The 27,635-nt window shown below is 40.2% G+C and overlaps 1 protein-coding gene across 1 annotated transcript in view; it reads left to right on the top strand.

Moving 5' to 3' along the window:
* The window catches only part of LOC144687248 (histone-lysine N-methyltransferase NSD2-like), a 112,340-nt gene that overhangs the window by 2,099 nt on the left and 82,606 nt on the right, over positions 1-27,635 (top strand). Inside the window, exons 2-3 of the mRNA XM_078553081.1 lie at positions 4,746-5,455; positions 26,743-26,920. Of these exons, the coding sequence (XP_078409207.1) occupies positions 4,775-5,455; positions 26,743-26,920 (859 nt within the window). The 5' untranslated portion in view covers positions 4,746-4,774. The remainder of the gene's footprint in view (positions 1-4,745; positions 5,456-26,742; positions 26,921-27,635) is intronic.

Below are 27,635 nucleotides of genomic sequence, written 5' to 3'. Positions count from 1 at the left end.
ACCTTGGAAATTGTTTGGCTTCTGCTCTCTGCATCCTTCTGTTGATATTGGGATTTCACAGTCTAGGAAATTGCCAAATTACGACTTTTCTTTTAATGTAGCACACTATTTAAAATGTTGTAGAAACTTCTGGTGTGCACTAGAGGCTTGAGCACATAATCTAGGCCATCTTTCGCTTGAGAATATAAAACAAGATCCTTCTGACTTTGCAGGTGGACCTAAATGACCCCATAGCATTATTTTGAAGAAGAACAGGTGGTAAATATTTATATCCCTCAACCAACATTACTAAAACAAAATTATCTATTCATGATCACATTTTTGTTTGTAGGACCTTGCTTTGGGAAAATTGGCTGTGGCATTTTCAGCATTACAACAGAAGTTAGACTTCAAAAAATACTTCATGGCTGTAAAGCATTTTGGGACACCTTGAGATCGTGACCCCTTGATTTTAGATAACCTGATCACTTAATACTGTGCCTTGTAGTACAGTATAGATTCACAGATCATTTACAGCCACATGGTGAGTTTCAAGGCTTGGCCATTTTCTCATGCGAGGTGCTAAATTGCGTACCTTGAGCACCTTGTTACAGGAAAAGACAATTACCTCTCACTTACTCTGGTGTGGGTAGTATTGAAGCTACCTTGGTAGCTGTTGCGCACAGAGACCTAAAAGGAGGGCAGCAGAAAATTACAAAATAAATACATTTATTTTTAAGAATAGCTATTACTTTCCCCCAAGAGACTTTTAGTCAAGGATGTAATAAAGTCATAATTAACAGCTTTGTAGCTTTGAGGGAATAAAATTTTGGTTAATGAGAGTTGGGTGGAAGGTCAGGACAGAACTTTAGAATTGATGTTTGGTTTTCAGTCACCTCTCTCAAAACTGTTATGTCCTAGGCTATAGTTCCATGGATGGCAGCAACCCCGTGATAGATTTCCCAAGTGACTTTGTAATGTCAGGTTGTTTGATATGGCAGACCCCAAACCAAAGGTGGATCCTGCCTTCATCTTGTGTCCACATGTGCACTTTAGCAACCAATTGAGAGTCAAAACCGGAGCTGTTTTTCTTGTTACGATAATAGAGACATTGTGGCCAATCAAATATCAAAGTCACTTTCCCAACTGATGACAATTAACAGAGCAAACTAAGGTTCGATTGTAAATCACAATTTTAGTCAATGCTATGAAGCCATTAAGGAGCCCGCTTTTTTATTTTCTACTCTAAAATTTAGACCTTGCATTGCCTGATGAACAAACACTGTTACTTTCACAAATTAAATCACCTATTTCCTGTTCTTTGTTATTTGGCATTAGTTCTTGCTGAAGTATGGTATCCAAGTAGCGAATGTTCATCTGATTCTTTATGATTATCAGCAGGCTATTTTGTTTTCATGGCTTCAAAACTTGCCCTCACCTGTGGTCCACATGCAGATTTTAACTGGGGATTGTTTGGCGATCAGGAGTTGGAACTCAAGCTGGTTTAAAGCACTGCTTAGTCTAGGATTGCTGAAGCCATTTTAACACCTCAATTACATTCCTACAGCGATCACTTAATGTCATACAGTTTATGGAACCTAACTTGAAACTTTGCTAGGCTGTACACATACCATACCAGATAATGTACTGGTTCAGTGAGCAATAGGGCTTTTTGTGTCTGTGTACGTTGTGTATAGTTTTATATGTCAGTGGATATTTTAATTGGAAATCTTGTAAAGTGTTCAATGTCACATTGAACAGAAGACCGGATAGGCCTGAGTGAATATACACCCCCTTGAGGAATAAAACTGCCACTGGATGATACAAAACTTGGAAGCATTGTGAACTTTGAGGATAGTGTAGAACTTCAAAAGGACGTAGATAAGTTGGTGCAATGGGTGGACAGATGGCGGATGAACTTCAGTCCAGAGAAATGTGAAATGATTCATTTTGCTTGGAAGAACATGGAGAGGCAATATAAAATAAATGGTAAAATTCTAATGGAGGCACAGGAGCAGAGGGACCTGGGTGTAGATGTGTATAAGTCATTGAAGGTGACAGGACAGGTTGAGAGAATAGTTAATAAAGCATATGGTGTCCTAGGTTTGATCAATAGGGACATAGAGCACAAGAGCAAGGAGGTTATGTTGAACTTGAATAAGACACTAGTTTGGCCTCTGCTGGAGTATTGTGTCTGACCCGAGGCTGAGAAGGGTTCCAGAGATGAGTAACTTAAGTTATGAAATTAGATTAGAGAAAAGACGTTTGAGAGAAGATTTGATGGAGATATTCAAAATCATGAGGGGTCTGGACAGAGTAGATAGGGAGACACTGTTCCAGTCATGAGAAGAGCGAGAGGGCGCAAATTTAATGTAATTGACAAAAGAAGCAAAAGCAATATGAGAGAACTTTTTTGGGGAGCGATTGATGAAGGCCTGGAATGCATTTCCTGAGAGTTTGCGGAGGCAGGTGCAATCAAAGCATTCAAAAAGGAATTAGCTATTATCTGAAAAGGAACAATGTACAGGGTTAGTGAGAAAATGACAGTAAGTGAATGGCTCATTTGGAGAGCTGGTACAAACACAATGGGCCAAATGGCCTCTATCCACACTAACAATTTCGTAATTCTGAGAAGGGTACAGCCAAGCCTAGCTAGAGAAGTTTATTAATAGATTAAAAGAAGAGGTTTACAATGGTGCTGAAAAGATTGGTAAGCTTGAGGATTGGGAAGATTCTAAAAATCAACAAAGGATGACCAAGAAATTGATAGAGGGAGAAAATAGAATGCAGTCAACTAGCAAGAAATGTAAAAACTCTTAATCAGTTTCTATAAGTATGTAAAAAGGAAAAGATTTTTGAAAGTAAACGTGGGTCCCTTAGAGGTAGAGACAGGAGAAAATATAGTGGGTATATGGAAACAGAAATGTTAAGTAATTTTTAAAATTCATTCACGGGCTGAGGGCTTTGCTAGCTGGGCCAACATTTGTTGCCTTTGAGAAGGCAGTGGTGAGCTGCTGCCTTGAACCGTTGCAGCCCATGAAGGCAGCTCACCACCACCTTCTCCAGGGCATCTAGGGATGGGCAATAAATGCTGGCCCAGCCAGCAAAGCCCACATCCCGTGAATTTAAAAAAAAATGTTTTGCCTGTCTTTGTAATAGAAGAGACAATACTGGAAACTGTGGGGAGCCAAGTGTCTAATTAGAGTGAGGAGCTTAACATAATTAATATTAGTAAAATAAAAGGTTCTGGAAACGTTAATGGGACTAAAAGCCAACAAATTCCCTGGACCTGATGGCTCAGACCTAAGGGTTTTAAGAGTTGGCAGCAGAGATGGTGGAAGCATTGATCGTCCATGGTCCCTGAAGTGTAAGTGTAACCCTGTTGTTCAAGAAGGAGAGAGCAGGGAACTATGGATCAGTTAGTCTGGCATCAATAGTAGGAAAAATGCTAGAATCTATTAAGTGTGTGTTAGCTAGGTATTTGGGAAATTGCTATGATTAGGTAGAATTAACACAGTTTTATGAAAAGGAAACTATGTTTGACCATCATTGAGATTTTTGAGGATAAAACTAGCAAGATAAATAAGGGAGAGCCAGTGGATGTTGCATGTTTGGATTTTCAGAAGGCATACGATAAGATGCCACATGAAAGGCTGTTACACAAGATTGGGGCTTATGGGATGGGGCAGTATATTAGCATAAATTGAGGGTAAGTTAATGGACATAAAACAGAATGGAAATAAACTGGTCTTTTTCACAATGACTGGGTATAATGAAATGAATGCATCTAGAAACAGTGCTTGGGCCTCAGCTATTTACAATCCATATCAATGACTGAGATGAGGGAACCAAGTTTGCTGACGATACAGATCTAGGTGGGGAAGTAAACTGTGGTGAGTAGGAGGGAGAGTTGCATTGGCAAGAGGTGACAGATTTAGTATGATTTGGGAAAGCATGAAGATACCTACTTGAAAGGAAGATTGGAAAAGCAAATTATTTTTAAAAGGTGAGAGACTAGTAACTGTTAGCATGTAAAGGGATGTACAAAAATGACAAAGTTAACATGGTATAGCAAGTAATTAGGGTGCCGAATGATTGATAGCCATTGTTCCTTGCTGCAGTTATATAGGGCATTGGTGAGGAGTACTGTGTAGAGTTTTGGACTTGCCCAGGAGACTTGTCTTAGGGGTGCAACAAAGTTTCATGCGTTTGTTTGCTGGGTGAGGGAAGTGTCCTTTTAAGGAGAGATTAAGCAGAATGGGTCTTTATCTGGCATTAAGAATGAGAGGTGATCTCATTGAAAATTCTTTACAAAAATGTTTAGAGAGCCTGACAGGCTCTCCCCTGCCTGGAGAGTCGAGAATTAGGGGACATAGCCTCAGAAAAGGGAGGCAGCCATTTAGGACTGAGATAAGGAGGAATTTCTTCACTTCGTGAGTTATGAATCTTCTCTTAGAGGGCTTTTGAATGTTCAGTCAATTGATGTATCCAAGACAAAGCGTGGTAGATTTTTGAGCAGTAAAGAAGTCAAGGGATGTGATTGGGCAAGAAAATTGAGTTGAGGTAGAAGATCAGTCATTATCTAATTGAATGGTAGAATAGGCTCAAGGGGCCGTATAACCCCTGACTTCTATTATTCTTATCTTGAATATTTTGGTAGCATAACACTTCCAAGTATTTGTCAACTTGATATTATTGCACTGCAATTTTTCTTTATTACAGAAATACGTTTTATAATCAGTTTTTCTCTTTTTGCCCACCTAAAGCTCTTTGAGACTGCTAACATCTATACAGCATGGCTCAACCCTACCGAATTCCACAGAGTGTAATGGGGAGTTCCCGGTCACTGGCACACGAGTTGATTAATCCCATAACTATGAAACAGGTTCCTGAGATCCTTAGTATTGCTAATAAGAAGAGTCAAAATGGTGAAGTGACTTCTGAGCACTCCATACTGACTGACAAAGCTGTCACACCATTATCAGCTGCTCTTCAGGATAGTGTGATACACCGATTAAATGGACATGATGCAGCTTCTGCATACAGATCATCAGACAAATTAAAGGATTTAACTTCTCTTGTGTTAAATGGAGATTCTGGTGCACCAGATGTAGTTGAAGACCCACCATCCCAGCATGCATCTTCTCCAATTGAATGCTCCACAGAGAACAGAGGGAACAAAACACCACCTCGAACAACGCCTAAGAAGAGTGGTTCACCAGAGATTAAGTTGAGGATTACTAAAACTTACTTGAATGGAAAGCCACTGTTTGAATCCTCACTTTGTGGAGATCTGCAGATAGGTGACCCCGAGTCTGCACAGCAGGAAGAAGAAGAAAAGGATGAAGACAAAGGAAAAAATAGAGAGAAAAGAAAAAGGAAGAGAAGTGTGAAGTATGATGCGTTACTTGAACAAAGTCTGGCTCAAGTGGCACTTGTGTCCAAGACGTCCAGTTCTCCTGATGAGCATGAAAAGGTGAGTGTGGATAGTTATAGTCTTTTGTGGACAGGTTTACCACCAAATTATTGCTGGTTATCTTATTTTTTGTAACTGAAATGTGATGTGAATTATAAAAAACTTGACACTTTTTTGATATCAAATCAATCTGTTTGATTAGTGACTCCTGAATAGTAAGGGGGAGCTTCTGTAGTATACGTTAGCATCTAAAGCAGTTAAGCATAATTTATAAAATGATATTTGTACGGCTCTGTTTAGAATATTATTTGCATAATTTTTTTAATAAATTAAATTTAATTCACAGATTAGTTACTTGAACAAATTGGCAGCTTTACCACATCTACCAGCAATATGAAGATCACCTTTTTTTAAAGCTCTATCAAATGGCTGCAGTACCATGCTTGAAATATCATGACATTCTTAATTATCAATCTTCTCAATTAAACAAAAAAATTGACATCTCTTGTTAAGATTTTGGAAATCTCCTTCAGACGTTTTTTGGGATTCAGAGTAATGCCAAATGATAATATGTTGACATGACTACAACTTACTTTATTGATACATCATTTAAATACAAAGACTATTGCATTAAAATTGCTCCAAGTCATGAAATCCATTTTTAATATAAAGTAATTACTTTATCTTTTTGAGGCTTAACAAATTTCAAATGTTTCCAGTCATGGCAATTCCTTCATTATTCCCTCAGGGTCTATCCAATATCTGATACGAGATTCCTTTTGCAATTTCAGAAAAATTTCCACTCCTTTTGTTATTTTACAAAATTCCAGATTTTAAATATTCTGAGGTGTTAATTTGCACAGGTTTATCAGGGTAAGTTTTCTGGTAGTTCATTTAAATTGGAATATGGCTTTGAAACTATCTTTAAAAACAAAATACTGCACCTGATCTGCAGAATGTTTCTAGGATTTTCTATTTCTATTTGAAATTCAGAGATTTGGTTTGTTCAAACTCCTGTAAATATGTTTAACATCTTGAAATTCTAACCATTTGGTACGCTGGCCAATCAGGAAGTATTTTCCCAGTTTTTATCACGTGCTTGAAATTTGTCGAATATTGATTGCTCTCCCACATTGAGGTGTTATCTCCCAGGTGACTTTTTTTTGTTTTATTGATGTTCCTGAAGCATGTTATTCTTTTAAGGACTGTACTTATGCTTACCTTGTATGCAAGGAAAAGGTTTAGATTTTGAATTACATCTGTTATTGATCCTTAGCTCTTGTTAAGGGGAAGAAAAATACTGCTGCTACCTGTATTGATAAAATTCTAGAGAAATGGCATTTGATGTGGGTGCTTTCCCTTGTTTAGCAGACTCTCCATTCTGAAATGAGAGATAAATATATGGACTGCATTCTTTAATTCTAAACCAGCAATTTTTGTTGTTGAAGCTTTAATGCTTTCTGAATACTCATCTTAAGAGATTTACAGAAGCAGTCTTTAAATGCTTCAATTGACTCAGCCTCAACAACCTTTTGTGGCAGAGGGTTCCAGATTTCTACTGCCTATTGTGTGAAGTTATTCCTGCTTTCGCTCCTGAATGGCTTGGTTCTAATGATGATTATAAAATGGAACCAAAGACTGACAGGGAAATCTGTAACAGAACAACGGGTCATCTTTGAGGAGGAGATGCTTCAAGTGGTGATTGGTGCTGAACATTGCACATTCATGACTTCTCAGAGATACTGAAGCAGTCCATGTCCAAATGCAGCAAGACCTGGACAGCATTCAGACTTGGTGCTGACAAGTAGAAAGTAACATTAGCGCCACACAAGTGCTGGGCAATGACTATCTCCAACAAGGGAGAATCTAACCATCACCGCATGACGTTCAATGTCATTACCATTGCTGAATTCCCCCCCCACCCCACTATCAACATCCTGGCGGTTACCATTTTCCAGAAATTGAACTGGACGCCATATAAATACTGAGGCTACAAGAGCAGGTCAGAGGCTAGAGATCCTGCAGCGAGTAACTCACCTCCTGACTCCCCCCACCCCCAAGCCTGTCCATCACCTACAAGGCATTATGATGGAATACTTTGCACTTGCCTGGATGAGTGCAGCTCCAACAACACCCAAGAAGCTTGACACCATCCAGGACAAAGTAGCCTGCTTGATTGGCACCCCATCCACAAACATTCACTCCCCCCACCACCAACACACAGTGGCAGCAGTGTCTACCATCTACAAGATGCACTGCAGTAACTCACCAATACTCCTTAGATAGCACCTTCCAAACCCACGACCACTAACATCTATAACGATAAGGGCAGCGGATACATGGGAACACCACCACATGGAAGTTCCCCTCCAAGCCACTCACCATCCTGATTTGGAAATATATCACCATTTCTTCACTGTGGCTGGGTCAAAACCCTGGAAACCCCCCCCACACGTGGGCTGCAGCGGTTCAAGAAGGCAGCTCACCACCACCTTCTCAAGGGCAACTAGGGATGTGCAATAAATGCTGGCCTAGCCAGTGAAGCCCACACCCCTTGAATGAATGAATTTTTAAAAAGGTGCAGGTTAGATACATTCCAACAAGAGTGGTATGTAAGGGAACCAAAGCCAGGCCTTCTTAGATAATGAGGGAGATAAATAATATGAAGAAACAAAGAAAGAGGGCATGCCAGGTCAATTCTTCAATTGGGAAACAGGTCAAATACAATATGCTGAGTGGGGCGATGAAGAGGAAAATAAAACTGGCAAAGAGGGAGGATGAAAATAGAATGGCAATTAGCATAAAAGAGGACCCAAAAATCTTCTACCAACATGTAAATAATAAGCTGGTAGTAAGAGGTGGAGTGAGTCCTATTAGGGACAAAGATGGTGATGTGCTTAGAGGCTCAGGGCATGGCTAGCATACTTAATACTATGCCCTTATTCAAGAAAGGGTGTTAGAACAGTCCTAGCAACTGCAGGCCAGTTAATTTAACATCAATGGTGAGCAAGGTTTTAGAAACAATAATCAGAAAAAAATCAGGCACTTGGAGAGATTTGAATTAAGGAGAGCCAGTATGGGTTTGTAAAAGGAGATCATGGTTGACTAATCTGATTGAAATTTTTGATGAAGTAACCGAATGTTGATGAAGGAAATGCAATGGACATTGTCTACGTGGATTTTAAGAAGGCATTTGACAAAGTACCACATAAAAGGCTGGTTAATAAAATTGAGTCTCATGGAATAGGAGGGTCAGTCTCGGCTTAGATAAAAAAAAAATTGGCTTAAGGACAGAAAACAGCGAGTCATGGTGAATGATTTTTCAGACTGGTGTTCCGCAAGGGTCGGTGATAGCACCACTTTTTTTTTAAAGATATATGTAAATGACTTGGGTATTGGATTATGGATTAAAATTTGGTGATGATCAAAGGAAGTGGTTTATAAGGATGCCAGAAAAAGTGGGAAGCCTGAGGATTGGGAGTAATTTAGAACCAAGCAAAGGAGGGCCAAGAAACTGATTAAGAAAAGAAGAGGATGTGAATACAAACTAGCGAGGAACATAAAGGCGGACTGTAAAAGCTTCTTTAGGTCTGAGGAAAGGAAAAGATTAGCTAGAACAAATGTTGGCACATTACAGGTGGGGACAGAAGAATTTACAGTGGAGAACCGGGAAATGGTGGAGAAACTAAACAGTTGCTTTGCATCTGTCTTCGTGGAAAAAGATGCAGATAATCTCCCAGATATACTAGGCGACCAAGGGACTTGTGAATCTGAGGAACTAAAATTATATTACTAAAGAAATAGCACTTGAAAAGTTAACTGGATTGAAGGTTGATAAATCCCCTGGACCAGATGAGCTTCATCCCAGAGTGTTGAAGGCGGTGAATGCATTGGTGGTTATCTTTCAAAATTATATAGATTCTGGAAAGGTGAACTGTAAAGTAGCAAATGTAACCCCACTATTTAAGAAGGCAGGGAGAGGGAGAATGGAGAACTACAGACCTGATAGTTTGACGTCAGTGGTAGGGAAAATATTGAATTTATTATAAAGGATGTGATACTGTACATTTAGAAAAGAATGTTAAAATGGGGCAGAGATGACATGGATTTATGAAAGGGAAATTATGTTTGACAAACTTGTTGGAGTTTTTTGAGGACATTACTTGTAGCATTGATAAAGGAGAACCAGTGAATGTGGTATATTTGGATTTTCAGAAGGCTTTTGTTAAGGTCCTACACAGGAGATTAGTAAATAAAATTAGAGTGCATGGAATTGAGGGAAATATACTCGTATGGATTGAGAATTGGTTAACGGGCAAAAAGCAGAGAGTAGGAATAAACAGGTCATTCTCAGACTGGCAGGCTGTTGCTAGTGGGGTACCAAGGATCAGTACTTGGGTCACAGCTGTTCACAATCTGTATGAACGATTTGGATGTGTTTTTCAGTCCATTTGTGGAGTTTTACTTGGAGCTGGTGTACTTGGTCACCGCCTTTGTCTTTTCCAACACAGCGTGCTTGGCCAGTTCCCCGGGCAGCAGCAGGCGCACAGCGGTCTGGATCTCCTGGGAGCTGATGGTGCTGCGCTTGTTGTAATGGGCCAGGCGGGAAGCCTCACCCGCGATGCGCTCGAAAATATTGTTCACGAGCAAGTTCATGATGCTCATGGCCTTGGAGGAGATGCCGGTGTTGGGGTGAACCTGCTTCATCACTTTGTAGATAGAGTAACTTGCGTTCCTCGACCTTCGCCACTTCATGCCGCCATTTGCTGCCGGTTTCTTTAAGGCTTTCTTGGCTCCCTTCTTGGGAGCTGGTTTCTTTGCATCAACCATCTTCAGTTTCAGGCAGGGGACCAATTGTAATATTTCCAAATTTGCTGATGATGCCAAACTGGGCTGGAATGCAAGTTGTAAGGAAGATGTAAAGAGGCTTCAAGAGGACTTGGACTGGCTAAGTGAATGGGCTAGAACATGGCAGATGGAATATAATGTGAATAAATGTGAAGTTATTCACTTTGGTAGAAAAAACAGAATATTCAGGCAGAATGTTTCTTAAATTGTGAGAGGTTTGGGAGTGCAGGTGCCCAAAGGGACCTGGGTGTCCTTGTTCATGAGTCACTAAAAGTTAGCAAGCAAGCAATTAGGAAGGCAAATGGCATGTTGGCCTTCATCGCAAGGGGATTTGAGTACAGGAGTAAAGATGTCTTGCTGCAGTTGTATAGAGCCTTGGTGAGACCTCGCCTGGAGTATTGTGTACAGTTCTGGTCCCCTTATCTAAGGGGGGTATACTTGCCATAGTGGGAGTGCAACAGAGGCTCACCAGATTAATCCCTGCGATGACAGGATTGTCTTATGAGGAGAGATTGGGGAGACTGGGCCTGTATTTGCTAGAATTTCGAAGAGTGAGGGGTGACCTCATTGAAACTACAAAATTCTTACAGGACATGACATGGATGCAGATAAAATATTTCCCCTGGCTGATGAGCCAAAACCAGGGGACATAATCTCAGAATAAGGGACAGGACATTTAAGAACGAGATGAGGAGGAATTTCTTCACTTGTTGAGTGGTGAATCTTTGGAATTCTCCACCCCCAGAGGGCTGTGGAAGCTCAATCACTGAGCATGTTCAAGACAGAAATCAATAGATTTTGGGAGACTAATGACATTAAGGGATATGGAGATAGTGTTGGGAAAGTGGTGTTGAGGTAGATGATCAGCCATGATCTAATTGAATGGTGAGCAGACTTGATGGGCTGAATGGCCTATACCAAACTTGGAGGAGTGGCAGATAGCGAGGGTGATACCAATTGTCTGCAACAGCACATAGGCTAACAGAATGGTCAGACAAATTGCAGATGAAATTTAACGCAGAAGTGAGGTTCATTTTGGCAGAAGACGATAGGTAATTATACTTATTGACATAGTTCTGAAGAGTGTGCCCGGAGAAAGGGAGCTGGGGGGTTCATGTGCATTTGGCGGGACATATCGAAAGAGAGTTTATCAAAACATATGGCACCTTGGGCTTTATAAATAGAGGTAATAGATAGTAGACAAGGGGAAAAAAAACTGTTCCCATTAACTGATGGCACAGGGACAAGGGGACACAGGTGTTCCAAGGTTTTGGGTCAGAGATGCGGCAGGGGGATGTGAGGAAGAGCATTTTTACACGATGAGCCCAAGGGTTGTGGAACCACAGACTGAATGATTGCAAGGGAAGCTGGATGGACACTTAGAGGAAATAAAGTTGCAGGGCTATGGGGATATAGCAGTGGGGGTCCCAGCATGGGCTTGACGGATGGAATGGCCTCCTGTGCCATAAATGACACTCTGACCCTCTTGTTTTTATTCGTTCATAGGATGTGGGTGTCGCTGGTTAGGTCATCATTTATTGCCCATCCTGAGTTGCCCTTGAGAAGGTGGTGGTAAGCTGCATTCTTGAACGCCTGCAGTTCATGGAAGTCTCAGCTTTTCACCATATTTATCAAAGACTTGGACTAGATGACCTTGCAGATGACACTAGTTGGCAGGCACAGCACTTAAGCAGTAATGCAAATGGGAACAACGTAGACAAGTTAAGTGAGTGCCTAAGCAGCCCGCTTAGGTACACCCACAGTGCTGTTAGGAAGGGAGTTCCAGGATTTTGACCCAGCGACAGTGAAGGAATGGTGATATATTTCCTAGTCAGGATGGTAAGTGGCTTGGAGGGGAACTTCCAGGTGGTGGTGTTCCTACGTGTCTGCCGCCCTTGTCCTTCTAAATGGTAGTGATTGTGGTTTTGGAAGGTGCAGTCTAAAGAGCCTTGGTGAGTTCCTGCAGTGCATCTTGTAGATGGTACACACTGATGCCACTGTACGTCGGTGGTGGAGGGAGTGAATGTTTGTGGATGTGGTGCCAATCAAGCGGCTGCTTTGTCCTGAATGGGATCAAGCTTCTTTAGTGATGTGGGAGCTGCACTCATCCAGGCAAGTGGGGAGTATTCCATCACAATCTACAAGCCACAAGTCAGGAGTGTGGACAGACTTCGGGGAGTCAGATGGTGAGTTACTTGCCACAGGATTCCTAGCCTCTGACCTCCTCTTGTAGCCACAGTATTTGTATAGCCAGTCCAGTTCAGTTTCTGGTCAATAGTAACCCCGAGGAGATTGATAGTGGGGGATTCAGTGATGGTAATGCTATTGAACGTCATGGGGTGATGGCTCTTCTTAGAGGTGGTCATTGCCTGGCACTTGAGTGGCACGAATGTTACTAGCCACCTGTCAGCTCAAGCCTGTATATTGTGCAGGTCTTGCTGTATTTGGACATGGACTGCTTCAGCAAGTTGTTTCGGATTCAGCCACCAGAGGAAATAGGTTTTCTCTTAACCTACCCTATCAAATAGGTTGTCATCTTGAATGCCTCATTGAAATAACCCTCCCCTTTAACCCCCAGTGTCATTCTGTGAACCTGTGCCGTAAAATCCTTTCTGAGGTGCAGTGCCCAGAACTGAACACAGTATTCCTGACTGGCCCTGACCAAGTCTTTAAATAGCTGAAGTCTCCTTTCCCTTTGTTGTCCATCCTCCTCGATACAGGCTACCAAACTATTAGCCTTATTTTACTTATCCATTAGCTTTTAGTGATTTGTGTAAGTGGACACCCAAATCTCTATGCTCCTCCACAGTTCCTAGCTTTTCACTGATGATGGATGAGCAGGTGATAGGGGAATTGATTTTTTTGTTTTGGTCCAAAGTGAATGAATTCACACTTTCCCAGATTGAATTTTAGCTTTGCCCACTCACTTAACCTGTCTATGTTGTTCCCATCTGCATTCCTGCTTGAGTGCTGTGCCTGCCAACTAGTGTCATCTGCAAGCTCATGTAGTCCAAGTTATTGATAAATATGGTGAAAGGCTGAGACCCCCAGTACAGATCTCTGGGGACACCACTTGTCACCTTCTGTCAATCAGGATATATACTCTTTATGGCCAGACATATAGCAAATGAAATTAAATGCAGGGAAGTGTGAAGTGGTGCATTCTTGTAGGAAAAATGAGCAGAGGCAATATAAACTAAATGGTACAATGTTAACATGCAGGAAGAGAGACCCCCTGGCAGTGTATGTACACTAATTATTGAAGGTGGGAAGCCAAGTTGAAAAAGCTGTTTTTTCAAAAGCATATGGGATTCTTGGCTCTATTAGTATGGAAACAGAGTATGAAAGCAAGGAAGTCACGCTAAATGTTTATAAAGCACTGATTAGACCTCAGCTGGAGCATTGTATTCAATTCAGGACACCACAGTTTAGGAAGGATGTCTAGGCTTTAAAGAGGCTGCGTAAGAAACTTGCTGAAACAGTACCAGCATGAGAGACTTAAGTTATGTGGAAAGACTAAAGAAGCTGGGGAGTAGAGAAGATTAGAAATCGATTTGACAGAGGTTTTCAAAATAATGAACGGTTTGGGGTAAATAAGGAGAAATTGTTTCCAGGAAAGGAGGGTTGGGAGAATTATAGTGATAGGCGAAAGAACCTGAGGTGACGTGAATATTTTTCTTTTAATGGAGTGAGTTATGATGATATGGAGTCCACTCCTTGGCAGTGAAAGCAGATTTATGAATAGCTTTCAAAAGGGATGGAATAATTACTTGAAAAGGCAGGGGGGGAGAAATCCTCTGGTGAGAAAAGCAGTGGAATGGGACTAATTGTATCGCTGTATTCAGAGCCGGCATTGGCACAGTGGACTGAATGGCCTCCCTCTCTATCATTCTATGATTATCTCTACTGTTTCCTACCTCTCAACCGTTTTCTAACCTGTGTTGCAAGATTGTTTCCAAATATAGGGGCATTTATTTTTTTCTTCCCAATAATTGTTTATGGAATCATATCAAATGCTTTTTGGATATCTATGTGATTGCTTTATGCAGACGACACCTTATGCACAATCTTTGTGACTACCTCGATTTGGCAGATTATTTCCAAAACTTGAGAGGTTGTGATTTCTTTGAAATTTTTTTCCTTTCATTTAGGTAGTATTTTTTAGTGTCTTTGCTCCGTTATCCCCTGTTGAACTGAGTTTTAATGGATGTTTGGCATTCATTTTAAGCACGAGTGTACACTATTACAAAAACAGATATGATGAAATACTCAGCAGGCCTAGCATTTGTGAGAGAGACAGAGTTAACGTTTTGGGTCTAACTATTCATCAGGTCGTTGATCTGGAATGTTGACTCTGTTTCTCTTTCCACTGTCTGACTTGCTGAGTATTTCCAGCATTTTCTGTTTTTCACAGCATCTAAGTGATTTGCTTTTGCACACATTTTAGATTATCATTTCCCAATTACAAAGATTGAGTTCCATTCATGTACTGAGATCCAAGTTCAATCGTCTCTTTTGTATTCTTGATACATTTTTGGGTTTTTTTTCTCCCCTCCTAAATTCTTCCCTCAAGATAGGTGATTGTCATTTGATTAAGGATGAGATTATTCATGGTAATGAATTGCTCCATTTTGAGGTGATGAGGAAAGAAATAATCCCCAAATTTCCAATAATTTGTTTCAAAGCCGCATAGAGACCAAGATGGTGGGGAAGGCCACCATTTAATTTTTGCAACTGTATGGTGTCATAATATTTCATATTTGTCAGACGTCCATACTACTATCTGATGGTTAATATTTCTGACTTTTGCATCCTCATGCTTTGCTTAAATAAAGTTTGAACACACTCCAGTGAGATATTATATCAGGGATTGGTAAAAGAACCAAACTGATGTGAGGAAAAGCTACAGCATCTCGCACAGCTGGATCTGGATTGGCCACTGCCTGAGAGTATGGTGAAGGGAGATTCAATTATGACTTTTAATGGGGTATTAGATAATTATCTGAGGGAGAAATTTGCAGGGCTATGGGGAGAGGGCAGGAGAGCTGAGTTGCTTTTGCAGTGAGCCAGCACGGACAAAACAGGGAGTCGGTGGCATAGCGCTAATGTCACTAGACTTCAGAGGCCCAGGCTAATGCTCTGGGGATATAGGTTCAGATCCCACCATGGCAGCTGGTGGAATTTAATTTCTGTTCATAAAAACCTGGAAATGAAAGCTAGTCTTATAATGGTGACCATGAAACAATCATCGATTGTTGTAAAAACCCACCTGGTTCACTAATGTCCTTGAGGGAAGGAAACCTGCCATCTTTACCTTGCCTGGCCGACATGTGACTCCAGATTCTCAGCAATGTGGCTGACTCTTAACTGCCCTGTGAAATAGCCTAGCAACCCACTCAGTTCAAGGGTAATTAGGGATGGGCAACAAATGCTGACCACCTCAGTGGCACTCACATCCCATGAAAGAATAAAGCCACTACCTGTGCTGCAACCATTATTTTAATATTTCCGCCTTATTTTATATCCAACTTGGTAGCCTTGATAGCATTCTTGCCTTTGAATCAGAAGGATGTGTGTTCAGGCTCTACTTCAGGATGTGAAAGCACAATGTAATACTGATGGAATGCAGCACTGCTGGAGGTGCAGTCTTTCAGACGCGACATTACATTTTGAGGCTTTTCTGCCGTTTCAGGAAATTGTGTTAAAAAGAATCCAAATACCATGGCATATCAAAGGACAAGACAGCTCTTCTGTTTTGACCACCATTCATGTTTTAACCAACATCACAAAATATTGCAGGTTATTCATCTTATTTGTTGTTGAGGAATTATTTCTCGTGCAAAAGTTGTTGCTATATAGCAATAGTGATTATAAAGCATTAAGAACACAACTGAGTATTGTGACAGTCTATGGAGGATGCCGTTTACCTTACACATTGCTATGTTGGACAAACCCTCATAGTATCAATGCTTCCTGACTTGGGATGGATGTAAAAGCAAAATGATTTTTGTTGCGTATTTGTTTCATTGAAATCCTGGCTGCTCTCATTCATTCATTTTTTTCTCTTTCAAATGTAAAGTTTGGCTCAGTGGTGACATTTTCCTGAGTAGGACACGAATTCAAACCTCATTCTAGAATTTTGAAGTATAACTTAGCCTGGCGTTTTATTTCAGCACTGAGGGAATGCTACAGTAAATAAGGTGCTGCCTTTCAAATGAGCTATTAAAATTCAGCTCTTTCTCCCAGCTCAATTAAATAAATATACAAATTTTCTGTGCATTACAAATCTGAGAACTCTGCATTCCTCCAACACTGGCCTCTTGTGCATCCCTCAGTTCTTGCCCGACCATTGGCAGCCCTGTCTTGAGTTCCTCTAATTATGGCCTTGAGCATCCTCAATTTTAATTGCTCCTCCATTGCTGGTTGTGCCTTGAGTTGCCAAAGCCCCAAGCTCCAGAATTTCCTCCCTAAACTTCTCTATCCCTTTCTCTTCCTTTAGAGTGCTCCTTAAAACCTACCTCCTAGTCCAAGCTTTTGGTTATTTGTTCTGATGTCTTCTTTCAACTAGACCAAAGCAAAGTGTCAGTTTTCACTCCTGTGAACAACATTGGAATTTTTTACTGCATTAAAGATGCTACATAAGTAAAAGTTGTCAGTTCAGGCCTTGATACTTAATACACATCCCACAGGCTTAGTATCTGCACAGCCAAACTGCTTCAAAACTTGTTTAAATGTGCCGTTAAAGCCCCAGCTTCAAGTTTGACTATTGAGAGTTGGAACAAAACTGCCTAAATGGATGTTGCAATGCAGTTTTCAGAATGACTTATTTTTACCCCCTTCCCCACTTTGCTTATTTGTTCAGTGTCAAATAGTGGTTTTATGACAACTTCTGACTCTAAATTCAACCAGAACACTAGGAGTTCCTTTCAGAATTATGTATGAGGCTAATGACACTTCGTTACAGAACTCTACTATTTCGGGTATTTCACAGGAAATGTTTAATATATTGATGTTTTCGACCTTTTCATCTCCTTTTTGAATTTTAGCAAGTACTTGCAGTATTTCAACATGAATATAGCAGCCACTTAATTAAATTACTTTTCTTACAGGGACTTTTCTGCACTAGGCAACTTCTGCTCTTCACTATATTCCAGCTTGTTAGTTACTGCTGCAAGACAAGAAGAAATATCTTTGACAAATAACATTTCTCTTTGTCCATCAGTTATGAGCTTGCAGTTGGGAACTGTCAAACCGCAATCCGTAGTGCAAGTCTTTTGTACCCTCAAATCACTTTGCTTCATTGTATATTGCATTCCCAAAGTCTGCAGTCATGTTGGAGAATTAAAGCTTTTTTTCTGAGTTTCTAAAGGAAATTGGATAAGCACTTGAAGAAAGAAACTTACGGGGCTACAAGGGAAAGAGCTGGAAAGTGGAACCTGCTGATTTGCACTCTTGCAGAGAGCTGGAACAGTCATAAAGGACTGAATGGACTCCCTCCATGCTGCAAGATGTCTATGATTCTATTGAGTTAAACCCTACTTTCATTTTTTTTAAAAACTTTCACCCAGTGTGCAGAAAGAAGTTTTAGTGTAACATTGCCCTTTCAACTTGCATTCCTCATCCTCAAGGAATTGAACTTTTGTTGTATTGGGGTTTAACAGGCAGCAGTCCTTTTGCTTCATCAGTTCAAATAGTTACTTATGTAAGCCTGGATGTTGATGGGCAAGCTCATCATCCACACATGCACAATTCCAATAAGAGTTACTGGATATTGATCAGGAATGAGAATCCAGACCTGATTTGGTCAGTCATTGGATAGTTCGCTGGGACTTATAAGAAATTTTTATATAGCACCTTGGTGGCTGTGAACTGCTTTGGGAGAATGAGGCACTGTTGTGATATGGGAAATGCGACAGCCACTTTGCACACAACAAGGTCCCGTAAACAGCAGTGAGGTAATGACCAAATAATTTTGTTTTATTGTATTGGTTGAGGGATAACTTATTGCCAGGCGACAGACCTACTTAGATCGTGTATGTGGAGCTGATTTGTTTAGCATTTTAAGTTTATTGAATTACCATGTATTTTGTACTGCTTGGAAATGGTACAAAAAAATTAAAATACTAACCTAAGCCCAGGCTGCAAATTGAAATTCATGGATTTCCCAGACTTAGTAGTTTTGATGTGGCCATCAGGCCAGGTTGAAGTTATTTTTCTAATTGTAATAAAATATAACTTGAGTAATTCCAGGTAAATCTAAATTAGAACATGGTACCTTTACGTCTGTGTAACTCAGTATTTTAACACTTCGTGAACAATTGGGAGGTAATTTTTGAGCTTTAGATTACTTTTCATTCCATGTTTCAGTTGATCAAGAATTGATGGGGAATGTTGTTAGTGCATGACATAAACTGTACTGTGGGAAGGAGACACTACTGTAGAAAGTTCTGCGTGTGTGAAATACTAACTCTAGCTTGGAGCTGTTATTGGCCCAAGGTACAGTGCTGGCTAGTACTTCCTGCATCTAGCGTGGCAGGAAATAACAGGCCAGAGCTGAAAGAGGCAGCTGGGCGCTAAATTGTATTCTAAAAAGAAATTTTAAAACAACAGAAAACTTGTGTCTATATAGCGCTTTAATATAATGAAATGTTTCAAGGCACTTCATAGATGCGTTATGAAACAAACTATGGCACCGAACTACAAAAGGAGATATTAGGTCAGATAACCAGAAGATTGGTCAAAGAGGTATAATGTTAAGGATTGTTCTAAAGGAGGAAAGTAAGATGGAGATATGGAGAGGTGTAGGGCGGGAATTTCAAAACTTGGGGCCTAGGCAACTGAAGACATTGGGGGTACACAAGCGTCCAGAATTAGAAGAACGCAGATTTCTCGGAGGGTTGTGGGGTTGTAGGCGATTACAGAGATAGTGAGGGGCAAGACCTTTGAGGGATTTGAAAACAAGGATAAAAATTTCAAAATCAAGACGTTGTATGACCCGGAGCCAATGCAGGTCAGTTAGCACAGGAGTGATGGAAGAATTGGACTTGCTGCAAGTTAAGACATGGCAGAGATTTCGATGACCTCCAGTTTACGGAAGGGAGAATGCAGGAGACCAGCCTGGAGTGCATTGAGATAGCTGAGCCTAGAGGGAATGACGGTATGGATGAGGTTTCCAGCAGCAGATGAGCTGAGAAAAGGGTAAAATCAAGCGTATATTCGAAAAGGGCAGCTATTTTGGGTTGGAAACAGAATTAGAATGAAAGGTCATTGACCTGTCTGCATGTATTGTACAAACTTGTCTAGAAGTGTTCCTTTTAAGATTTTTAGTAGATATCGAATTACAGGGAAATACTTAGCCTTAAAACACTATTGAGTTTGATTATTTTGCTGCTTTTTTGCTGCCTCACACCAACCCCCAAGGTCAAGTCAGAAATACACTGTCAGGCTACTGGCAGTACTTAACTGAAAATTAATACTTAAAGATGCATGAGATCAGCATGGGGAAATATTTCTTGTGGGGGAAACAGTATTAGTGAGATCAGAAACTTGGTGACTGGGGTATATCTCATTACCTTTGGTCCAGCATATTGTTGCTCGAACACTCTGCCATTACTCAGGCGCTCTCATTCCAAGGCACTTCGCAGAAGTATTACAAACTACACATTAAGTATCGGAGCGGTTAAACAAAAGCTTGGTCAAAGAGCTAGGTTTTAAGGAGCACCTTGAGGGGAGAGACTGAGGTTTGGGGAGGAAATCCAGAGTTTAGGGCTTTGGCAGCTGAAGACCTGCGACTGGGGAGTGCCAATATCTCTTGAAGGTTATGGGTCTGGAAGATGGGGAGGGGAGAGAATTTTGTTGCCGGAGGTCACCGGTAACGGTTGTTGGCTTAGTACAAAGAGGAGAAGAGTCAATTCTCTCTTAACTCTAAATTCGCTTTATTCACGTCGTTAGATCATCTACATATAGCTTATACGTCTGGTTAAATATAGACATGCAGTTTACAGCAGGTTATACAGTTTTATACCCAAAACTAGGATCTAAACACACACCCACTAGGTTTCTCTGACACTCCCTGAGTGGTCACAGAATATAAAAGCTAATACCCGAAAAGGAGAGCTGACGCTGGCCAGGCGTTCCATTCTCTCTCTCTTGCATCTCTACGTTGCTGACGTAGGTTCTTCCACTTCTGCGATGGTTGGTCTCCGGAGTCTCGCTGCTCCACGCCCGAAATCCTCCAGTCTTATATTGAATCTTATCTCTTCAAGCTGTGCTTTCTCTCTCCTGTTGGTTTAGGCCTGCTTGCCTAGTCTGTGGCATATTCTCATTTGCTCTGTTCCAAGACTTAGGTAGCATTAACCTAGTTACTCCTTTTCTAAATAAGGACTTGTGTCTCATCTCATTCCCTTTGTTCTTCAAGAAACTCAGCTACTTCAAAACTGGTTCCAGCCAGCTCAGGCCAATGACTGGACTCAGGTTACTTCAGGTCAAAAGTTGCTTTTGCCTTTGTCAGCAGTTCGGCTGCAGCCCCTGGCCAACAATTTGAAGGATGAGAATTTTCAAACTGAGATGTTGTGCTTAACCAGGAGCCACGATAGGTCAGTGTGTACGTGGCTGATCAAGATGTGATATGAGTCAGGACATGCAGCAGCAGAGTTTTGAATGGCCTCAAGTTTATGGAGGTTTTTTTTTTTAAGTTCCTTTTTAATGATGTGGAGGAGTTAAGTTTTTCAACCCTGATTTTATGGATGGCAATTGCACGTTAAACACTTGGCAGAGTAGTCTTAGCCTAGACCATTCTTTGGAAACGTCAAATATTGCGTCGCGCATCTTGTAGCTTTGAAAATTTTTAGCCGTTAAAAATACCTTCTTTGCTAAACAAATAACATTGTGATAACTAAAGTAATGCTTAAGGATTAACATACATCTCATTTAATTAAAAATACCTGGAAAAACTCAGCAGGCCTGGCAGCATCTGCAGAGAGGAACACAGTTAACGTTTTGAGTCTGTATGACTCTTCAACAGAACTAAGTAAAAATAGTTTTACTTAGAAAACCTTAACAGGTTTCTGCTAATTAAGTTCATAATCAGTTCTTAAAAGGCCCACAAGGCAGCTTGGTCAAATTGGTTTCTTTTTCATCTCTTGTCTGATGGCTGATCGCCCCACGCCCATAGATCAAAGTTTGCATGCTATTGAACAGGTTTGAATGTTTCACAGTCTAAAGATCTGAGAATTGAATCAAAGTATTTTATGGGACAATAGTGTGAAGATTTCTGCCTTCCATTTAAAAATAACATTTATATAATGTTTTTCATGACCTAAGGATGTCCCAAAGTGTCTTACAATCAGTTTAGTGCTTCGATCAGCACAGATCAAAAAAATCAATTAGCCTTTGATGGGAATTTTTAATTGCTCGGTGGTTCCGAACAAATGGCTGGGAGGAGATACAAATAGAAAGTGATCAATTTGTTATTACTTCTCGATAGGATTGCAGGGCACTACATTTGTGAGAGACCTGCTGGGACAAGAGTGAATTGCCCAATGGTTCCCATAGCCCAATAATCTGACCGCATTTGAAGTCCAAATTGATGCACAATTTTCAGACAAGTGGGTCATGTTTTAATTCTGATTGTGATTATTATGTCTGTGATTCAACCTCTGTCCTGTACTCAACGGCTGAATCAGTGCAGCATTTGGAGTTTTACAGTTGACCTGTGTAGTTCTTATAGGAAGTGAAATGAAACAAAGGTTCCATTCCTGGTTGGAGTCAGATGACTTCTGCTAGAAAATATATATGCTGAAGTTGAATTGGATACGAACAGGATTGTGCTTAGCTGTGATGTCCTCCATGGCCAAATAGCCTGTCAGTGCTCACATACAAAGTCACTAGAAGGTTGATGACATCTCAGGAATCGTAGCCCGACAAGGATCTGCCTCCTGAGAAGAGGAGGCAATGGGAAGGGGTGAAGGAGTTGAGACTTGGCGGTTGTGGAAAAATGAACATGTTCCACGGGTGAGTAATTCTTGGCTCCGAATGTGTCTCTGCCCAGTCCATTGTCTAACTCATGGTATTTGTATTTGGGCTGGATCATCTTGGTATGAACAGGGTTTAAATGATATTGGAGAATAGAACTTTCACTTGATCATTCAATTGGAGTCCTTTCTATATCAGATTTGTCTCACTGAGGATGAGTTGTGTTTTCCCCTTGGCATTTTTAACTCTGAGGATCAAACCTATGGTCTTTTTTTGCATGGAAATAACTAGTTGGGAATTTTACCCAACCACTTTTTAAACACAACAGAATTGGAATTCTTTTTTGCAATGTTAATCCTTTCTAATCACCTTAATGATGAAGCGTGATGTGGCTCTTTGTACAGAGGTCGTACAGAGTCAGATTAGCCTTTCTGCCTTTCTGATCCATCTATAACATGCTCCCATTGTCAGGCCATTGGAGCATGAGAGGTTGGAAAATTTGATCTTTGCCCAAGTCAATGGCATTTTCTTTGATCATTCATCTTTCAACTACTTTTTGTGTGGAAACCACTATTTTTCAGTTTTCAGCTTTCCTCTCCTGAACGTGATGACTTGTGCTGGGGTATACTTTTCCATTGGGAGCTCATATTTTTTTTTCAAAAGTGTAGCAACTCAATTCCACCTACCCCAATTATTGGAGTTAGTTATGTAATCTCTTTACAAGCGGGCAAGTGAGGCATGACAATTAGGATGATTTCTCAAAATTATATTTGTTAAATATACAGTTAATTGATAAACATCAAATACATTTTATTTACATTATCTGAATTAAGTCTACTTCTGCATCTGTCAAAAATTAGAAACAAGACAATATATGAACAAAACTGTTGATCAAGTAGAAGTACATAACTACATTTTGAGCATCCACTATGGTATTGGTTCCTCTAGAATTTTCTCTCCCAATTTTGTTTTTTTCCCCTTCCTGCTCCCTGTGGGGAAAGGGCAGGCTGCTCTTGATATATACTGACATAAGACCGACCTGAGATTGGCAAGGTGAATAAGTAATCAGATCTACATTCTGACAGTATTGTATCCTAAATTGACATCTTCATAATTTTTTTGTGATTAAACTTGAATTGGGTCTTACTTTTATTGGCCAAACTATCTTTATTGTCCGATACTATATAACCTAACCATTTGCAGTGGAAGAACCTCATAATGTGTTAATTTCATGTTGCTGTGAATCTACACTGTGTTTATTGACAAATGTGCCATAATATAATGAAACTACTGTGCAGCTGCAGTTATCACAGAATCACATTCACAAGGAACAAGAGTCATATTGGACTTGAAACATTAACGCTGTTTCTCTCTACAGATGCTGGCAGATCTGCTGAGTTTTTCCAGCGCTTTCTGTTTTTGTTTCTGATCTCCAGCATCTGCAGTATTTTTCAATCATTTCTCATCGTGGCCGCTTTCAACCTGGGTGGGAGGCTGCATAAGCCAGCAAAGACAGTTTTTTTTAACTTGTGTGGCTACTGATGGCTAGCATCGAATGTGGCTACTGATGCTAGCATCAAAATTGCAGGTATTTACCTTTACTGCTGGCAGTATTTTGCTGATGGGATGCCCAGTGAATCTACCTCCTGGTGAGGATATCTTTATTGATGCCAGATCTCAGGATTGAATCCAATGGCGCACTTAAGTGAAGGAACATAAACACTTACCTGATAGGTCTGTGAAGCACCTTGGAATATCGTTTTATGTTAATTCTGTTATAAGTAGTTACATAAATGCAAGTTGGTGCAGTTCAATATAATCTATGGTCCTAAATCCCTCTGACTGTTTGTTTTTAATTGTCTATGTAACCTGTTGGGTTTTGTTTTACCATCAAGAATCAAATTTCAAATATTCATTTTAATTTGGTAGATTTCTTGATGATCTTTTGTGTTTGATATCGTGTCACTTGTCAGTTTTTGTCAGTTTTGTTTCCTCTTGTTTTATTTCACTTTTGCCCTTTAATGGCAGGGATGGGAAAGTAGCATTTCATACCCAAAGAATGGGATTCTTTGCTTCCTTTCAAAATCTGGCATGGTTTACATTAAAAAGGCAACTGCATCAAGTGGGGGAGGCGATGGCATAGTGGTATTGTCACTGGACTAGTAATCCAGAGAACCAGGGTAATACTCTGGGGACCTGGGTTTGATTCCTGCCATGGTGGAATTTGAATTCAATTTTAAAAAAATCTGGAATTAAGCCTTGAAACCATTGTTGATTGTTTTAAAAACCCATCTGGTTAACTGATGTCCTTTAGGGAAGGAAATCTGCTGCCCTTATCTGTTCTGGCCTACATGTGACTCCAGATCCACAACAGTGTGGTTGACTCTTAATTAAATGCCCTCTGAACAGGGGTGGGCAATAAATGTTGGCCTAGCCAGTGACGCCTGCATCCTATGAATAAAAAAAACTAGAGTTTGTACCAAATGTTCAGCTGGGCTCTTTTATTTATGCCTATGAATCGATATTTTGATTATTGAAATAAAAACAGTGCTGGAAAAACTCAGAAGGTCTGACAGCGTCTGTAAAGAGAAACAGAGTTAACGACTCTATTTCGGAACTCCCATTGTGTATTGGATGTGCACGAAAAATAGGTTGTGTACATTGTAAAGCAGATGCAAAATTTGGCTAGGCTTTAGTGAGTTAACTATTATTATTCCCATATGAGAGTCTGCACATGGATAAAATTTGTATAACTAAGAAACTGAATGTACTTGAGCTAGGTTTGAGTCGGCTTCTTTGTGATAGCCACCTCAGAAGTGAAGTAGCAGAAATGTACTTTGGACCAGATGAGTTAAAATATTGCCCACTTATTATTTTCAGTTGTAAGCATAGAATATATTGAGTTGGTAATTTAAAAAGAATGTTAATGGAATCTTTACAATTACCAAGGCAATGAATTGATTCAAGCCCTTGAGGTAAATTGGAATCCAGTACAGGAGATATATAGGTCCATAAATGTCCTTTCAAAATTAACCCGTTTAAGAGATATATGTATAAATGTCAAATCGTTTTCCTTCCAAATCACAAAAACAGGAAATTGACCACCTGCTGTGCCATATGAAAGAGATGAGATGCTTGTTTATAACTCTGAGCACCTGTAGAGTTGTTTAGTATGGGGTGGGGTGTTGGTGGTTTTCTGAACCCCACATGACCAGAATGATTGATAAGGAAAGCAGTACTATTTTAAGACCGACAGCTCAAATATCCAAGCTTGCATTAATTCCTGCAAACTACTCCACTAATGGCCAAATTAACATATTGAATTTTTTTGATGTTTGGTGAGAAACAAGATTTATTTTTAATCTAATCCGAAGAGCAACTAGAAAATTGCGACCCTGTCCTCAACACTGAATTCACAATAATTGTCTTGTCCTGCTCACCAACTTGCCCTTCACTATAATGCCCACCTGCTACTGTTCAGTATCTTAAATGCTACTGTATACTGTAACAGAAGAAGTTTTTTCCCACAATCAGTCTGAATCTTGACAAGATGCAGCGGCAGATAGGAGCTGTGAAAGGTCAGTGAGGTCTGCATTGGAGAAAACTGACTTGTTGAACTGTGTTGGTGTGATCTGGGAAAGAGGGTCGGAGAGGTGACAAATAAATGTAGGTTTAACGTCAGTATCAGTGAACATCCAAAATAGTGCTGTTCCCAAGAAATTAGAAAATAGAATGTTTTCCACAACTTTTCCCATTTTCCTGCATTCTTGTTCGCCATCCCAAAATATCCCAAGTACCTTCAGATGATTTAATTTTGGTCTGCTGTGTGTATTGTGTATCCAATAACTTGACTAAAGGTTATTTTATTATTTAAAGGGTATGGCTCATGGGTGTTGGCAGTCACATAGTGTTAATTTTTAACATCTTTTAAAAATTAGATGTGACAGTGCAGATCATATGCAGTCTACCTTTGACCAATCCATGCAACCTGAAGGAGATTGCTGTTGAAATACTCAGCTTTCCTAAATGTAATCCAGGAGAACTCCAGAATATTTATCCTTTCTCACATTGAATACTGGCCTGCCCACGGCACGACAAGATCCAAATTGTTCAGTGAAGTATTTTTGGGATGGGGGGAAAGGAATAAAAGGGAAAAAAAGGAATGAAATCGGATTGCACTGGTGGCTTGTTTGTTTAATGAAATGATCTCTTCTATGATTTATTTTACCCCTCAATTTTGAATGACTTATTTATTCCCTGATGTAAAGCTCCAAATTTCCGAGACATAATTGGTGTCAAGACTATGAATTCCATGAAACAGATGAGGTATAAACTCTGATGCATCAGTATTTTGAAATTTGCAATGTAATTAAGCATAACAAAAAGTGAAGACTATTTTTGTCAAATTAATGCTGTATAAACCTTGTCTTTCTCAAAATAATTTACAAGTATGTTTTATAAATCTGTGATTTCAGAACTGAATTCTAAATTTCACTATGATGCTTATGTGATGTTTATATTAATAGACTGAAGAAGACCAAGGCGATGAAAGAGCCAAAGATGAGGAAATCAAGGAGAAGGATAAGGATGTCCCAGTGAAATATCATGTGGGAGACATGGTGTGGTCCAAAGTATCTGGTTATCCTTGGTGGGCTTGCATGGTTTCTTCAGATCCCCTCTTAAGCACCCATACAAGACTGAAAGGTATTTGAAACAGCTTTTTAAATGTTGAATTGGTAAAGCAATTCTAATTTAAACCATTTTAAGGCACCTCTGTTATTAATGGCATGTTAATTGTTAAGATACACAAGTGAAGAGCATTGTTTAATTAGGTAGTTAGAGCACTTATTAAGAGAAACTACTGGGACACTGAGTTAGTCGGCAGAAGACTGACATGTATTTGCTGCATTTTGTAAATAGCGCCTAGCTTCATACTTTACCATCTGGCTTGAGATTCAGTTAACATCTAAGTTTCCCTTATTCCTCCTTTCCTCTCCTGTTAGCTTCTTTTCATGTTGCCCTCAGACATCCTCTCATTTATCACCCCTCAAGCACTTTGCCCCCTGCCCAAATTCCTTGACTAAATCCAGAACCTTTGACTATTCCTAGATCTTCTATCATCCTGTTGCCTTGACTCTCTCTTGGATAAGCCTGCAGTTGCCCTCTGTCTTCTACACATTTTGCAAAGGATCCTTCCAAGCACTTGCTGCGTGCTTACAGACAGGTACCCCAGCTTCCCCTTCCTGCTTCCTTACCGACCTTCCCACCTATCGTGTTGAGGGTTAACCTCTTCCTGTCACATTGATCCTTCTCCCTGCTGACCATGTGGACTTTGTTAACAGATCAACAAATACAGCCCCTCTCTCTATCTCCCTGTACAATCCCTCTAGCTTGCTTGCCTCCACCTTTCTTCTTGTCC

Source organism: Cetorhinus maximus, chromosome 1 (genome assembly GCF_964194155.1).
Source record: "Cetorhinus maximus chromosome 1, sCetMax3.hap1.1, whole genome shotgun sequence".
Classification (NCBI taxonomy): Eukaryota; Metazoa; Chordata; class Chondrichthyes; order Lamniformes; family Cetorhinidae; genus Cetorhinus; species Cetorhinus maximus.
This window is presented reverse-complemented; position numbering and strand designations above follow the sequence as displayed.